At 41.7% G+C, this 17,432-nt stretch overlaps 2 protein-coding genes across 2 annotated transcripts in view; both read right to left on the bottom strand.

Moving 5' to 3' along the window:
• The window catches only part of MAP4 (microtubule associated protein 4), a 146,441-nt gene that overhangs the window by 14,530 nt on the left and 114,479 nt on the right, over positions 1-17,432 (bottom strand). Inside the window, 1 exon segment of the mRNA XM_072941191.1 lies at positions 655-761. Within this exon segment, the coding sequence (XP_072797292.1) occupies positions 655-761 (107 nt within the window).
• LOC140686631 (uncharacterized) lies at positions 10,113-11,940 on the bottom strand. Its single transcript, XM_072940837.1, has one exon. It carries the CDS (start codon positions 11,688-11,690, stop codon positions 10,113-10,115), a length of 1,578 nt encoding a protein of 525 aa, XP_072796938.1. The 5' UTR covers positions 11,691-11,940.

A 17,432-nucleotide genomic window follows, 5' to 3' on the forward strand; every position in this document is an offset into this window, starting at 1 on the left:
AAGAAAATTGGGAATTATTTCTTAATGACACAAATTCCAGTGTCACAAATTCCAGTAATTTGGTACCTGAAGATTTAAATTCAGTAATAGCTTTAAACAATTAACTAACTTTTGAAGGTTGTAATAATTCTATTAAGAAAGTCACCAGCTGGTGATTAAGCTATTTATTATCTGTACCTCCATGAGGGAGTATTAACATCCTGCTTTAAGATCACACTAAAATGTGGCATCTGTACCCTGCAGTAAGTGTCTGAAGCTATGATCCACCTTAAAAATCTGTGCTCCCTTTCCATGAACAAAGACTTCAGCATGGATTTCTGAACAATTCTCCAATTCCGCTTACTATTATTGTTAAGGGAAGCAGAAACAACATCTACAGAAATATTTCTGCAGATATTCAAAATAATAGGAATAAAAAAAAGTCAAAAATAGGAACAAAAATAGGGTCCAAAGCAGGGATTTTTAAGGTCTGAGTCAGAATACCAAGGTAAAGTGAGAATATAAAATATTTTCTAAGCATGTCCATACTTGAGGAAGGACTCATAATAGCTCAGAAAAATGAAATTTCATCTGCCTGATTCAAGCAATAGTAGCAGAAGACACTATTTTTAAAAGTTACGGCAGCAGAAGACAGCCCAGCACTCTGGCACCTACCTTTGTTTTCTTCTCTGGGCTTGGTGGGAGCTCCTTGTTTGGAGGGGCAGTGATGTCATTTCCGGTCACACTCACAGGAGGCCGTCCTTCTTCTGGTTTGGCTGTTCCTAAGAGGGGAAAGTTATGCTAAGCAAATGTTTCTCACACCCATCATGAAAATGCAAGCCTTTACGGAGACAGACCACTAACGAGCACCTCCTTCTGAAAAACTCCACAGGGCTGTTCTGCTGAAAGTGGACAAGACTCCCAAGTCCCAGTTATTGTGATGAAGGACAGTTTTAGATGCCACAGATTCAGGCAGCCTGTCCCTGTGGAGAAGCAACCTAAGTGGGATTTGCACAAATGGTCACTGGAAGAAAATGGCCCTTAAAGTTTTGTTTCCCTTCCCCTGAGACTGGCAAAGCGGTTCTGTCACCCAACCACTAACTCCCAGAGCACACAGGGGACAAAAACCACTTCTACTAGAGTTTATCTCTTGGAATAAAGGTTGCTGAGAGATGGGATAAGAGCCAGAAGATCATCCAGTGTCCTCTCCTTACTTCCTTTCCCTCTAAAGCACCACTTTACGGAGGATGTGAGATTAACTTGATCTAGCTCTAGCAGTGACCCAGATTTCCAGCCAGGCTGAGGAGACCCAGGAAATCAGACCCAGGACCAGAAATAAAGTCTACTGCCTAAAGCTATCCCCAGCAGCACGACGATGGGGTGGTTACTCCAGATTTTAAATAGTGCTACACCTGAAAGCATTAAAATACCATGAAATTTATCACCTCTGTATGGGGAAGACCTTTCTAACTGCTATAAAATCCAGAAGCCACAAAAGATAAGCTAGACTTAAGAAAAATAAAAGGCTTCAATGTGCCTGCCAAAACAATAAGAAAAGTTAAAAGGCAAATGACAAACAAGAAAAAAGTACTGCACCTCACCTCACACCAAAGACACAGAGGTTATTACACAAATTACTCCAACAAATCAATGAGTCCTACAGAAGCCAACAACCTGCTAGAAACAAAGCCAAAATAATATGAACACAGTTTACAGAAAAAGAAGTAAAAATTGCTTTTGAAAATATGTCCAATGAAAATTAAAACTACATTGAGATGCTATTTTTTAAGCCAGCATAATAACCCAACGAAAGTCCTAAAATTTCGAAGTAGCTGCTGGGGTATCTATGAAACCATATACTACTGGGAAGTGTGTGAAAAAGAACAACGCACATGTGAAGCAGTCTAGCACCATCTCTGAAAAGTACCAGTGTAGATAAATTCTAATCCAGAAATATAATTACTAGAAATTTACCTTAGAGATATATTCACACACCTGCAAAGTAGCAAGTGTGTAAGGTCTTCACCAGAGCACTGAAAAGCAAAGGACTGAAACAACCCAGAAGTCTGCTAACAGAAAACTGGGTAAAGCAGATGGCAGAAATATCAATGTAACCTCTAATCTGAAAAAATAAACCATGATCAAGTGAAAAGAAAAGCAAGGCACAGAACAGTAGGTATAACATGAAACCACTGTCTAGAAAAGACAATGCATTTCTACTGCAAATATATTTGCACATGCATTTTAAAAAGTTTTTAGAAAGATCATGATGAAATAAAACAACGGAGACTTAATTTTGGGATGGGGCACAAAACTAGGGAGGGTAGGAGGGTTTATTTTAAAACTTTTTGTTTTAAAATAAAGATTCACAGGAAGTTACAAAGTAATGTCCAAGGAGGTTCTGAGTACCCTTTACCCAGGTTCCCCCAGTATCAACATCCTGCATAACTACAGGATGCACTATCAAAACCGGGAAACCGATAATGGTACAATCCACAGAGTTTATCAGATTTTTCCAGCTTTACATGCATTCATGAGTGTGTGTGTGTCTGTGTGCACGTGCACATGTGCACGTAAGCAGTTCTATGCAATTTTATCACACATGTAGCTTTATGTAACCACTACTAAGAATCAAGACACATTAATCGTTCTGGCCCCACAAAGCTCCCTTATGTTCCCTTTTTATAGTCACCCTACCGCCCCTTCCCTCTCCAATCCCTTAATCTCTGACAGCTATTAATCTGCTCTCCATCTCTATATTATTATTTCAAGACTATTATGTAAGAGGAATCATTCCGTGTTGCTACCTGTTGTGCCTGGCCTCTTTCACCCAGGACAATGCTTGTGAGGTGTACCCACGTTGTTGCATGAGAAGTCCACAGTGTGGCCCTACCACAGGTTAACCATTAATGTACTGTAGGACATTTTGATCGTTTCTGGCTGACTGCTATTATAAATAAAACTGCTTTGAACATTTATATATAGGATTCTGAGTAGTTTCATTGCTACTATATAGAAATGCAACTGATTCTTATATGTTGATAGTGTACCTATGCCTTAATGAACTAATTAGTTCTAGGGGGTTTTGGAGTCGATTCCTTGGAATTTGCTATACAGACATGTCATCTACAAATACAGCCAGAATGATTTCTTCCTTTCTAGTATATATGCCTTTGGTTTCCTTTTCTTGCTTCGTTGTGCTAACCGGAACTTCCAAGACTGTGTTAAGTAAGAGTGGTGAGAGCAGATAGACTTCCTTGTCTTGTTCCTGATTTTAGAGTGAAAATATGCAGTCTTTCACCATTAACTATGATATCAGCTGTAGGTTTTTTGGTGATCTCTTTATCAAGATGAGGAACAACTCCCTCTGTTCTTTGAGAAAGTTTATCATGAATGGGTGTTGGATTTTGTTAAATGTGTTTTTTGTGTTTATGATTTTTTCTCTTTAAGACTTTTGAAATGGGTTGTACTAATTGGTTTCTGATTATTGAACCAGTCTTGCATATCTGAAATAAATTCCACTTGGCTGTTGTGTATTATCATTTTCATACATATATGTCATATATTACTGGATGTGATTTATCAGGGTAATACTGACCTCATAAAATGAGCTAGGAAGGTGTTCCCTCTTATATTTTCTGGCAAAGAATGTATAAAGTTGGTGTTAATTATTCTTTAAATGCACGGTAAAATTCTCCAGTGAAATCATCAGAAGCTATTCAATTAAAAATTCAATTTCATTAATAGCTATTCCAGTTATCTATTTCATCTTGGTTGAGTTTTGGTAATTTGTGGTTTTCAAGGAATTGGTCCATTTCTTCTAAGTTGTAGATTTGTGAGGGTACAGGTGCTCCTAGGTCCTTATTAGCCTCTTAATAGCTGTAGTGCTACACCCTGTTCCTGTTATTGGTGGCTTTTATCTTGGTCAGTTTTGTTGTGTTTGTATCATTTGTGTTGGTTTAAGAACTAGATTTTGGTTTAATATAACTTTTTGTTTGTTTGTTTTCTTGCTTATAACTTCACTCGTTTCTGCTTGCTATGGATTTATTCTGTTCTTTTTCTACTTTCAGAGTGTTGATTTAACAGCCTTTCTCTTCTGTAATGTAAGCATTTAGTGCCATAAATAACCCTCAGTGCTGCTGTAGCTGCATCTGACAAATTCTGATATGATGTATCTTCATTTTCATTCAGTTCACTGTATTTTTAAAATTTCCTCTGAAAACTTCCTCTTTAGCCCAAGAATTATTTAGAAGTGCACTGTTCAATTTCCAAGTGTTTGAACATATTCCTGTGGTCTTTCTATTATTGGTTTCTAACTTGTTCCATTATGGTTAGACAATATGTTTTCTCCATGATTTCAGGCTTTTAAATTTACTGAAATTTGTTTTATGACCCAGGATCCATCTTGGTGCATGTTCCATGGGCACTATGGAAAAAAATATATATTCTGCTATTGCTGGGTTGAATTTCTGCAAATGTCAACTGGATTCAGCTGTCTGACATTATTGTTAAATTCTTCTTTACTAATATTCTGCCCAACAGTTCTGTCAATTAGATTAGGATGTAGATTGGGATGTAGAAATCCCAAATTGTAAGTGTGATCTGTCAATTTCTCCTTTCAGCTCTATCAGTTTTTTTGTTCATTGTATTTTGAAGCTCTGTTTTTTGGTGTATGTACCTTTAGAATTGCTATATCTTCTTGGTGGAATAATCCTTTATTCTCTGCTCTGAATTCCACTTGGTCTGTTATTAATACAGCCACTTTTAAAAAAATTAATGTTAACATGATATATCTTTTTCCATCTTTTTATTTTCAACCTATCTATGTCCTCTATGTCCTTATGTTAGACATACATTTCTTATAGACAGCATAAACTTAGATCATTAAAAAAAATCTACCCTTTCAATCTGTCTTTTAAGTGTAGTATATAGACTGGATTTAAAGTAATTACTGACATATTAGAGCTTCTACCATTTTATTATTTGTTTTTTATTCTTATTTGTTTCCTGTTTCTCTTGCCTTTCTATGGGTTAAATTTCTTTTTTAGAATTCCATTTGATTTTTAAAATATTTTTGAAAATACTGCTATGCATAGTTTCCCGAGTGATTGCTTTAGGTAATATAACATACGAAATCAATGTTTTCCTACTCGAAGCGAATTACTAAAAACTTACTTCCATTTAGGATCTTTTACCCATTCTGCTTTTATCGTCTTAAATATTTCCTTTTCTTACACTGAGCACCTCATTAGACAGTATTTGTAAATTTTGCTGCAACCATCAAATACGATTTAAAAAATTCCTGGGGATAGTCCATTAAATTAAGCCCTATTTTTACCTGCTCCAATGTTCTTTCATTTCTGAAATTTCAAGCCTCTTTCTGTTACCATACCATATCTTTTTGGAGAGCTTCCTTTAGCCATTCTATAAGGATACATCTACTAGCAACAAATTCTCTTAGTTTTCCTCTAAGAACGTCACAAAATTTGCAGTTGACTGTTCTTTTAGCACTTGAAAAATGTCATGCCATTTTCTTGTGCCCTCCATGGTTTCTGATAAGAATAATACTGTCATCTAAATTGCTGTTCCCCAATAGATAATGCATCATTTAACTCTGGTTGTTTTTCAGATTTTTCTTCTTTAATTTAGTCTTTAGTTTACAAAAGTTCAATATGATAGGTAGTGGCATAGATTTCTTTGCATTGTTCTATTTGCAGTTCAGTTTCTTGAATCTGTAGGTTTATGTCTTCTTACAAATTTGGTAAGTTTTCAGTCATTACTTCTTCAAATAGTTGTTCAGCCTCCCACTCTTGCTCATTTCCTGGAATTCCAACAACACAAACATTCAATCTTTTGTTATTGTCCCAGAAGTCTCTGAGGAGCTGTATTTTTCCCCCCAGTTTATTTTTTCCTCTGTTGTTCAGACTGAATAAATTCTACTGATTTGTCCTCAAGTTCACTGACTGTATTCTCTGTTGCCTCTAGTCTATACTAAGCCCATCAGACACATTTTTTGAGTTCTGGTTATTGTGTTTTTCCTATCTCTAACTTCCAGCTGTACTGTTTTATAACTTCTATTTCTTTGCTGAGATTTGCTAGTTTTCTATTTGTTTCAAGAGAATTCGTAATTGCCTAATGAAGCAATTATGATGTCCATTTCAAAATTCTTTTTGTATGTTAGCAGGTAATCCCTGTTTAAATTTAGTGTGCAGGTGCTGGCTGTAGTGTCAGTAACAATTTAATTCTCAGGGCCTTTGTAATAAAATTCCGCCCTGCTGTGTTCTTCTGGCTCCACAAGGCTGTCACTAAGTCACTGCTGGCACTGCCTGCAAGAGCTGAAGGCACTTCCTGAGGCAAGGTCGTTTCACTGGCTGGGGGCTGAGTGATGCTGGGCCACGGGATGCGGGGTTTCTCCTGGCCTGTTCAATGGCCAGATTTCCTGCTTGATCTCTGCTGATGCTGCTGGGAGCAGAAAGAACCTATCTGGTCTTCTGCTACTGGAGGAAAGAGTATAGGAGGAAACCTACCTCCATCCCCTCTGCTGCTGGACAGAAGCCTGGAAGACATCAGGTACATAGGTGCTGCTGATGCTGTCATGTGGTGGGGACAGGGGATGAGTGTCCCTGCAGTGCGGGTGGGTCAGGCCTGCAACCAGGTATGGAGTGGACAACAGGAAGGCCCTGATGAGCTCTGCTGACACTGTACCTGCAGGAGAACCGAGGCTACCACTGCTGCTCAATCCCTATGGGTAGGGAAGTAAGGCTTTCCCTTTCCTGGTCTTCTGGCAAAAGGGAGTAGGCTTTTCTTCCTTTCTTTGTGCCTTTTCTTCTTCTTTAATCTAGGCTTGCTGGCGATTTCAGGTTGTAGACACTCTCCAGTGCCCAAACCGGGACAAATGGGAGAATAAAAAGAAAGCCAGGGAACACACTGTGCTGTCCTTCTTCAAGTCCTCAGGTCCCTACCCAGTCTGCCCTCTCCCTTCCACCTTTCAGATCCCCTTTATAATTATCCTTTGCGTTTTCTTCCAGAGTATTCAGCTGTATTTGTAAGAGAGGAGCAGGAAAAAGGGAACCAACGTCATCTTCTCGGTGGGAGATTTTCTTAGCATTTTGTACTTTTTGATGTTTGAAACCGTATGTATTTTTAGTCAAAAATAGACTTTTTTTCCTTTTTAAAGATATGAAGAAAAAGACAAACAACCCCATGATGGAAGGTCCTGGTAATGCCTTTGTTCTAAAGCCAGCTGAAAGACTATCTTAACGAATGTGTGACTTCTTGCCACAGGCCCCACACCACCGTGAACATTTTTCAATAAGCACAGGATCTTTCAGCAAACAACGTGAACACAAGAGTCTCACTGCCTGTGATATACATCTGCAGCATGTCAACCTGTACAAGTAAATGTCACCCAGTGCAAAACACCTGACCTTTGCATAAGCAGAAACTCGTCTCCCTTCCAGATAGTGCTTCTCAACATGACCCTCCTCCTTTGCCTCCAGATTTATACCAGACAATTGTTAAGAGACCACTACCCAAAGGCCCCTGTAGTTTCCCAAAACAATGTCCAAATCAGAGGACATAACTGCTCCCTGCTGGATCTTTCCATTATTTGTACCACTACTTGCTAGAAAACTCAGGCTCGAAGTCACAGCATCACCTTTGACCCCTCCTGCCCACCCCCCGCCTCACCTTCCACACCCAGTTTTCAAGTCCCATTGATTTTGCCTCTGTTACACTTTTCCTGAGTATGTCCTTGGCAGTTTACCTTTTACTACTGCCCGAATCTAACTGTCATCATGGGATTTTTTTCCCTTCACTCCTCTGTCTTCCCGTTTACCTTATCTACTGAGAACAGGTAAGTCTTCTCAAAGCCAACTTTGGGCCACTTTATTTATTGTCATAGACAGTCAGAACCGTTTTCTGAGCATGGGAGTAAGGTTTAAACATCTTAAGGGATATATGAAGCTTGGCTTTCAATCAGCTTTCTAGATTTGTTTCCCATTATTTCTCGCCACAGATATACAAATGGCTTTGGCATGTTTGCTCAACCCACATCCTTCTCCACAGGAGCCCCAGATGAAGTGGGCAGGTCAAAATGGCTATGAGTGGTAAAGGCAGCTTTGGTACCTGGCACACAAATGACTGGACCAAGCTGAACGAATAAGATATATTCACTCACTCTTTCTCTAAAGAAAGAAAACATGAAAACTGTAGTCAAGTAGCGTTCAGTTCCTTAGATATAAGGTAGCATAAAGTAGGGCACAGAGCCCAAACCATGACAACCCAACATCCTGTGCAGACCAGCATCACAAAGGAAGCAAAAAGAGATGGCAAAGAACAGTGTCCAGAAGGCAAGGGAATGTAGCACATGTTCAGGGTGAAGCAGAGAGCCTGAGAGAGACATACAACAGCTGTAGCCTGGCTACACTTCCTGCAGTTGGATTCCCTGACAATAAATACCTTTTTATAAATTTGAGTTCCGTTTTATAAATGTGAGTGTGTTTCCTTTCTTTGAAATTAAATAATCCTGAAGAGAGTGCATCACAGATACTCGTCACTGTCAGTGTTCTTTCACCTAATGTGAGCTGTCTGCACTTCACACCTTTGCTGGAAGGCTTTCCCTCCATATTGTGAGGTGTCCTAGGTTTCCGAGGCCACCTCCTCCAAAGTTTCTGTGACTCACAACCCTCTCACCCCCTTACCCCCGGCCACCTCAACTAAATCACCAGTTGCTGGAGGATAAGGACAATACCAGTGCCTAGGCAGTGACTGGCACATGGCAGGAACATACTAATGAATCTTTATAGAGTTTGATCTACAGAGTTTAGCAGTTAGCATTCAAACATTCATTAGATAAAATGATCAGTGAGGTTTGTCAGTCACTTGACATTTTTTCCTACCAGCATAAATTTGTTAGGATGAACCAGAATAAACTCGTTCTGAAATAAACAGAACTCTTCACTCATTACCACCTAGAAGGCTTATGGCACTGAACTGGGCACCTGGGGATCAATAAAAAGATGACATAATCCTACCCGTGAGGCCCTGACAGTTCTGCCACAGCTAGAAGCAAGCAGCATGGAACACCCGGGAGCTTGTCATCTTGGAGTCATTAGAAATCAGAGAGGAAAGAGTAAGCTTCTTGGCCCATCTCCATTTACAAACAAACAAACAAAAAAGCTGTCAGTCTTCAAGGGTCCTTTTCCACTTACCCTTCCCTTAGAAAACACCACTTCTAATTTAAAAAAAAATGAGTTAAAAAATTTTATAAAAATGTACTGAGAGGTAAAAACATTAAAAAAAAACGGTTCTGAGGAAAAGTTTTTTTTTTTTTAAATAAACAAAGCCCATGTTTTAGATCATTTAACCGGCTTGAGAATCATGGTCCTCTGTGCTCAAACTGGACTCAGGAAAACAAGCTTTTGTAGACCACAAACAATAAGACCCACGGGGGCCGGGGGTGGGGAAGAGAAGAAAGGGCCAGGCAGACAGACACAGGGGCGACCTCAAAGACCACTGCAACATTCAGCTGTCCAGTGAGTGCAAGTCCCTCCTCTCTCCTCCTTCCCTTTCTTCCCCTTCTCCTCACAAATTCTCCCAACACGCATACACAGAGAGAAAACTAGAAGCAAGATTGGGTCAAACATGAAGAACAGGAAAAGAATATTAAATAGCCAGCTTTAAAAGGCTCTTTTTCAGCTGAAACAAAAGTAAAATGTTCTCGAAAGTGCAACGGAAAACAGAGCTTGCACCCAGACCGTGCTACTTAGTGAGAGGAGGTTAGTGCTGATAAACCCATTGTGAACCCACACAGTGACAGATTTTCAAGCAAGGAAATCAATCAGTTGTGATTGGATGATCCAGGACTCAGGAATCATCTGGTTCAAACCAAAAGGAAGCTGAGGGGTGGAAGGATGGGGAATGGGGTGGGTAGGGTGACTTGAGGTCAAGTAAGGAGCTCTCCGTCTTATGTCCACCACTCTCTGACCGCAATCGGCCCACACCCTCAGTCCACACCATCTGTCACACTGCCGGCAGCTGAGCAGGCTGACCCAGCTAGACTCACTCTGTTCACTCCCTCGCCTCACTCCCCCCACCCCTCCAATGTAGGGAATGAAGCTTTCCCCGGGCAGTCACAGACTCCAGCAGGAATCAGCCCAGCTGCCTGACACTCCTGCCGGTAATCTGTCACTCTGGTTCCTTCCTTGCTTCTGCCTGTTCCCCGTGGAGGCAAAATTTAGAAACATACCATCACGTGGGGTCTCTTCGCACAGGAGTAAGGGAGCGCTCGGGGTTACAGTGACCTCGATTTCTTTCTTCCCTGCCAGAACTGTCTGGCCTGGCTGTTTCTCACCTCCCTGGCAGAACTGGGAGCAAGAATCTCTTCTTGTGTCACTAGTATCTTCTTGTCCTTTTTCCTTGCTGCTTACTTCAGGAATCTGCTCCAGCTTACCATGGAGATATAACCCAGCAGTGCCCAGTTCCTTCTTCCCAGAGCTGCTGCTGCTGCTGCTGTTGCTGAAGTGGATCAGTTCTTCTCTCTTCTTGGCCACTGGTTCCTCGTAGCTGAAAGGAGGTATCTCTTTAGTAGACAGAATGGGCAGTTCCCCAGGGCTCAACGTGGGGCCAGCTGTCTGTTCCTCAGCCACCGTCATGGAGCGTCTCACGGCAGGAGCCCCCGGTTTTTTGGGTGTGGGGCTCGGCATTGGGCCACTGGGGAGAGGCAGCAGGCCAGGAGCAAGCTCTTCTCGGGCAGGGAGTTCAGGGTACTTATCTGCAAGGTTGATAGGTGAGGGGACTGAGAGGTGAGCACACTCGGACAGGGCCCGGCGCATGGACTTCTTCTGCTGGGGAGCTTGGTCAAGCAAAGCCCCCTCCTTGGGAGAACTTAATTTCTCTGACTCCTTATCCCAGTCTCTGATGTGAGAGCTGGCACTCAAACATTCTGGGGTGAACTCAACCATGGTGATTGGTGGGATGGCAGTGGGTGAAAGCTCAACAGCAGGGGCTGGCCGGGCCACCGCGATGGGCTGCCCAGCATCGTCACTCACCAACCCTGTCACCCGGCAGCCAGAGGGGAGGCCGTTGTCCTTTGCTGGAGTTGTATCCCTTGAGGGGTGAGGGCCCTGAGCCACTGCCACTGGATGGAAGTTGGGGTTCCAAACACTGGTTTCCTGCTCCTTAACATACTGGGCGGGGATGTCAGCAGCCCCAGGGAAATCCAGATCTGGATGGCTACTGGTCTCCGGTGCATTCTTCCCTGCCACTGTCCCAGGAACTGGAGAGGCTTTGTCCTTGTCTGGCCCCTCTCCGGGTCCCGGCTGGCCCTCGGCCGTCTTCTGGTGAACTGAGTTCCCCTCCGAGGGATGGCAGGTGGCTGCAACCACACACCTGCTCTCAAGGTGACCTGAGGTGGCTTGACACCCCTTGTCCTGCGCTTCAACGCCGAGCTCTTTGTCTAGCTTCCCCTCAAAGAAGCAGAGCTTATTCTGCTCCAGGAAGCTGGCAGTCTTCACAAGCCCGTCTTTTAGCTGCCCGTCCATGCTGACATGCAGCCCGATTTCATTCAGTTTGCCCTCTGTCCTCTGCCACTCAAACCCAGCTTGACTCATTCCTTTTGTGGGGTCCTCCCGGCACTCGGCAGGCTTGCCTGGGCAGAGCTGGCCGTGAGCGGCAGCGCGAGAGGCTGGCTGCTTGTGTGAGAGCGACATTGTCTCTTCCACTGCTCTCCCCCTCTCGCTCCTGGAGCTCTAACACCACCTCCGATCACACAGAGCTGGCAGTGACATCACACCAAGTCCCCAGCATTCATGCTCATGACAAAACCGTCTTTCTCCCAACACTCCTCTCTCCTCAAGCAGTTGGGTGCTAAATGTATTTACTAGTGTGACAGGAATGAAGAAAGAAAGAAGGGACAAATGAGAAAAAAGAGAGAGGAAGGAACTCGCTCCTTTCTGCACAAATGCCACTTTTAAACTGAAAACGTCATTAACTAGCTCTGTTAAGATCTGCAATTTAAAACACAGGACGGTGCTAATCTGGGTACCATAGATAGTAATTATCCAGACTTTCGCTGATATAGATAATATGCATATCTACACATTCACTTATCTGATACTATGCCCACGCTTCCACAGTTACCCACTCAAAAAACTGTTTTAAAAATAAGACTCATTTGCAAATCCTCAGCCACAACCCTTAAAGAATGATGATTCCAGAAAAATGCTAAAAATTTCACTTAAAAGGAACACTTAATGTAATATCAAAATTGAAGACATTCATTTCTCAGAAGAAGAGTAGGTTCACTGTCATAACAACTTATCAAATTCACTTGAAAAGTGACTTGAGTGAGTCCCCAAAGCCCAGTGAGCTCCGTTTGTAGCTTTGCATAGTGAAAGAGTTTAGTAAGTGGTTCATTTAAAGATTTCACTGATCAGCGCTTTGGGAAGATGTATCCCACTCCTAAGATGCTTGTGTGACAACATATCCCTCCTGCTTTTACTCCTGCCCCTGCTCCCTTTTGGTTCCTTGGACAAGCTGGGTTTCTCCCTCCTGCACCAGCCCTGCTCTTTCCAGACTACAGATCATTCAGTTGCCATGGGAACACACTGGGGAAGCTCATCTTCCTCTGACCTCTGGGACTCAGGGCCCCTGGCAATCTGTGGCTCAGGGTTCCGACCGCCAGAGCCCACTGCCCCATTTAATTCAGCATGGCCCTTTACTGCCCTGAGTTTACAAACTACATTCAGGACTGATGGATCCATAAGAGAAAATTCTCAAAAAAGTCAACTGAAAGGATAGGTTAAACTCTGCCTTGAGCAAAGCTGATTTTTTTGTTGGCTGACCTGTAAGTCACTATCTTGTACCAATACAGAATATTCTGAAACATTCTATCAAGAATACACAAGATGTCTTCTTCCAAGATGAAAAAAGGTTAGTTTAGTTTTTAAAAAGCCATCTGCCATCAACTGCAATGATCTGATTACAGGTTTAAAATAATGCTTTTAGGGAAAAAGGGCAAGTTAAGATTGTTTTATCTTTGGTCTATCCAATGTGAAGAGACTACCAAGGTCCAGACCAAGAAAGCTTCCTTAACTGGAGCTTCTGTCTCCAAATATTCACCTTCTCTATTATTCACACTATGCATGTAATTTACTTACGTCCCCAACTAGAGTAAAGGAACCAACCTTTTATGCTTCTTCCATTAACTTCAGTACTGAACACAGACCTATGTTCAAGGTCAGGAATGGCAGTGCTGTAATGCTGAAAAAAATGTGAATTTAACCCCTGTCTTGAACATAAACTGAACTCATACACACCTCTCCTTCCTTCTGACCCTAAGGAGCTCAGCAGCAGTATATGTCAAAGTGCAATAAAGGTTCACTGGCAAGGAACTAGGGTCACCTTACTCTACAGCAAAGCTCTCACTAAGGAAAAGAAAGCGAGATGTATAAGGAAAAGAAAAATGAAGGTGGTGCCAGGAAGGTCATGATTCTAATTAGCAATGGAAAAAGTAAGAAGAGAGTCTTGGGTACAGAAAGGCCTGGTGATAAAATATGGTCAAATTCTGGCTTTCCTTTAAAAATACATATATTATAACCGACCAATATAATTAATATGTACAACATATATGATGAATGTTATGAAAGTCTGAGGGGGAGTGTACTGTTGCAATGCAGTCCAAACACGCCTGAGGCAAAATTTTTGAAAATACCTTAGAAGTCAGGTATGCCTCAGCAACCCCACCCACTCAGAAACCAGCCACTTCCTCCCAAACGCATATACACACACCTTTAATTTTCTATTTTTGTTTTGTGGGGAAAAAAATTCAGCTCAGAAGACCAGATTTTAAAATCTCTCTGTGCCACTTAACAGTTACAATTCTGAACAATTCACTTAACTGCTCGTAGCTTCAGTTCCCTCATCTCTATAACAGAAGGGGACTTTTTAAGGTGCTTTCTAGTTTTATGGTTTTAACACTGTTACATCTCAGTAAAAAGACTGGAATGCATCCCAGGAATTACGGGTCTGCTGCTGTGTCCATTTCACAGTGTGATTTCGACATGGGGCTCCAGGGCCAGTATGCTCAGAAACTGCTCCACCCTCCATCTCCCCATGTGAGGGCGCTGCCTGCGCTGGCTGAGGCACTGGGGAATGGAGCAGCGTCTGAAGAAAGCCACAGTCTGAGTTGACCCTCATACTCGGAAGGGGCAAAAAAGAGCCCCAGGGAAGAACAAGCACGGACACTGGTTCCCTAGAATCAGATGTTTTTAGTTCTAGCCAGCTTACCCAGACCCTCCTTATCGGTACCAAAAAAGCCAAAACAAAATAAAGCAAAAACAAAAACAAAAACCCCAAATCACGGTACACCTGAAAATAACACAATATTATAAATCAACTATACTTTAATTTAAAAAAAAAAGGCTGAGGCAACAACTAGAATTTCAATTCCCCCTTACCTTCAAATCCCACATATCCTATTCTCAACGACTCTATCCATAAAACACATACTGCAAAATGTGAGTCAAGGGCAGGAACAGGAGAATGAAGCTGGCCAGTCTCAAAGGAACACACATTCCACACATAATTCATAACATGGATCAGAAGTGTGGTCAGACTGAAGGAAGATGATGATAGGTTGGCACCTGGCTGCTGCCCCCAAGCAGAGGCCTTGGAGCTACAATGCTCAGGAGTTGACGAGTTGGAGGAGGCAACCGGTGGGTCAGTGGCTAAGAAGTATAAGCTGAGACAGGAAGCCCAAGACACGTGTCAGCTAGACGTTCAGGCAAGCACATCAGCTTGGGGTCACCCAGGGTCTGAGTACCACATCAGAACGTAGGGCATAATATGGGGACACCCACCGAATCCACTCTTCCTACAGGTGTGAGGTCATATATCTAAAGATTATTTAACAAGGTAGCCAGCACACAGAATATACCCACTGATGCTGGCTTTGGGGAGAAAAATAAAAACAAAAACAAAACCCACACACCTAAGAAAATATCTTTATGCATGAAGTAGGTTTTACTACTCCCAGTAGGGAATTTGATGTGAAACAATAAAGCATAAGTCCCTGGGCTGGAGAATTACTGCATGGAAAGAACATAGACAAAAACAAAACAGAACAAACCACCGACTACCAGAAACACCACACAAACCCCAATTTCAGTAACAGACAAGAGAAAAAAAGAAGCTAATTCGCAAAATCTGAGAAATTGCCTAAAGAAAATTATATCTCATTCTCCAAGTGTCTTTTAGGACAAGGGTTACTCCATAAAAATAGTACTATGAAGACACTGAAGTATATGTCACAGACAAAATCAGAATGCTGGAGCTCTTCTAACTTAATCTTCTCATTTTACAGAAGAGCAAATGGGACACAGAGGGAAGGAAAGGAAATGGCTTGTCCAAGATCAAGTGATGAGTTAATGGAAAAGCCACATAGAATATGCTGGTCTCTGACTACTGGTCTTCCCATACCACTGACAAAAAATTAATCTTAGTCAAGAGATGCTTCTCCATTTTAATGTTTCTTTTGTTTCACCTGGTGAATAAAAGTGCTTCAAGCTTTAATTTGCCATTGTAATTTATCTTTCTGTGACCAACTCAAACTCCCAAGTTAATACACAGTGTGTGCATGTGTGCACTGGTTGATGTGCATTTGGAAACCAAAAGTAAGTTTGAAATAAAGGAGAAAAAGAGGCAATGCATTTAGTTTAAGGGTTTACCTTATAAATTAATCATGATATGGTTTTAATTATGCAAAGAATGAGGAAGGTGTGAGCGACTTATTTCTCAGCAATCTTCTCTTACTATTTTCCATTCTCAAGAGAACTTAGATTTACGTTACTGTCTTGTTACAGGGCTTCAGCACCCTGAGCTTCCTGCCTCACTAAGAAAAGGTGGAATCCCAGAGGCTTTTACAGAGGGGAGGGACCAGAGTGGCTAATAGTTTGGTTACATATTTGCTTTGCAACACATACCACGCCAAGAGGTCATATTCAATAAGAATTAAGGGTTTATTTCTCTGCACATGAGGTGACTGCTACCTGGATGGCAAACAATAAGAAAAACCTAGTATGGAATAATTAGTAAAATCTGAGGATGGCCCTGTTGGTGCCCTAGTCCCATTCAGAATTACAAACATAATCTCCCCTAGGAATCCACATTCACCCACAGGAGACAGCTGCATCAAGGAATTCAACTCTCCCCAGTTCCTGACATTGACATTTTATCAAGTTGGTGGATGAGGAACTTAAAGTCTTAAAGTCTTAAAAGGTTGAGCATGCTAGGTAAAAAGAAATGCACTTCAGAAACAGAAGACTGAAATTCTAGACTCAGTTGCCTTTAGAACTCCTCACCTCTAGGTTCTGCTCCTACTCATTCAGAACTCACACAAATGTCTCCACCTCTGTTAAGTCTCCTGGACCCCCAACTCCCAAGCTAATCCTTATTGTTTTCACAGAACTATCTTGCTCTACCTCTTCTTAGGATCTGGAAGCTACACCACAATCTTTTCCTCACATGTCTTTCCTAGAAGCTCCTAGAAAGCAGGAATATTACCTGTCTATCTTGCTACATAGGTGCCCAGCACAGTGCCTGATCCACATTACGTAGGCTCTCAAAAAACCTCTGCTCAGGGAAGGATGGATGGATTCCTTTCACAGACTTATGTCATTTGACCTGATCTCTCCCATCATTAAACTCATCTAGATGGGTGCTGATTTGTTTTTATATATATATATATAAAATATATATATATATATTTATATTTATTGAAGTACAGTCATTTGATCATGCTGAGTCAATTGCTGGTGAACAGCACAACACTTCAGTCATACATGAACATATATGTATTCATTTTCATATTCTTTTTCACCATAAGTTACTACAAGATATTGAACATAGTTCCCTGTTAGACAGGTGCTGATTTGGAATGTCCTTTGGGCTAAAGATTTTTCAGTTCCATTCTGTCTGAGTCTGAGCAGAGGGCATGGACTCCCATGTGTCTGGTCAGAGGTGATCTCTAAGGATCTCTGATCGGACCATCTAACAACATGTCACGCTCCTAAGGGTGCTGGCACGGCCTGCAGGTCTCTGATCTCAGCAGATGTACCAGCGGATGTTTCTGGTTTTGCCTTGTGCTTTGAGCTAGTACTCAATCTGTTCAGGGCCTTGGTTCTGATATGTTCCACAACTGGTTTCTCTGTATTCTTTCAGTTACCAAGCAACAAAGCTACTTTCCAGATTGACCAAATGTTCCCTGTTACTATCTCTGGGAAACAAATTCTAATAAATTATCGTTACAAAGAAAGTCAATCAATTCTACTGATTACAATGATGGATGACACTCTTTACCAATAAAAACTGAAGATTATGAAGCTGCAATCTAGCTTCTTAACTGGAAGTAAATAACGATTGTGTTTATATATAAACACATGTATGCAAAAAAA

Source organism: Vicugna pacos, chromosome 17 (assembly GCF_048564905.1).
Source record: "Vicugna pacos chromosome 17, VicPac4, whole genome shotgun sequence".
Lineage (NCBI taxonomy): Eukaryota > Metazoa > Chordata > Mammalia > Artiodactyla > Camelidae > Vicugna > Vicugna pacos.

What these genes read in the sequence shown, in the direction of transcription:
- LOC140686631 (XM_072940837.1), bottom strand. Translation starts at nt 11,690, where the DNA reads ATGTCGCTCTCACACAAGCAGCCAGCCTCTCGCGCTGCCGCTCACGGC.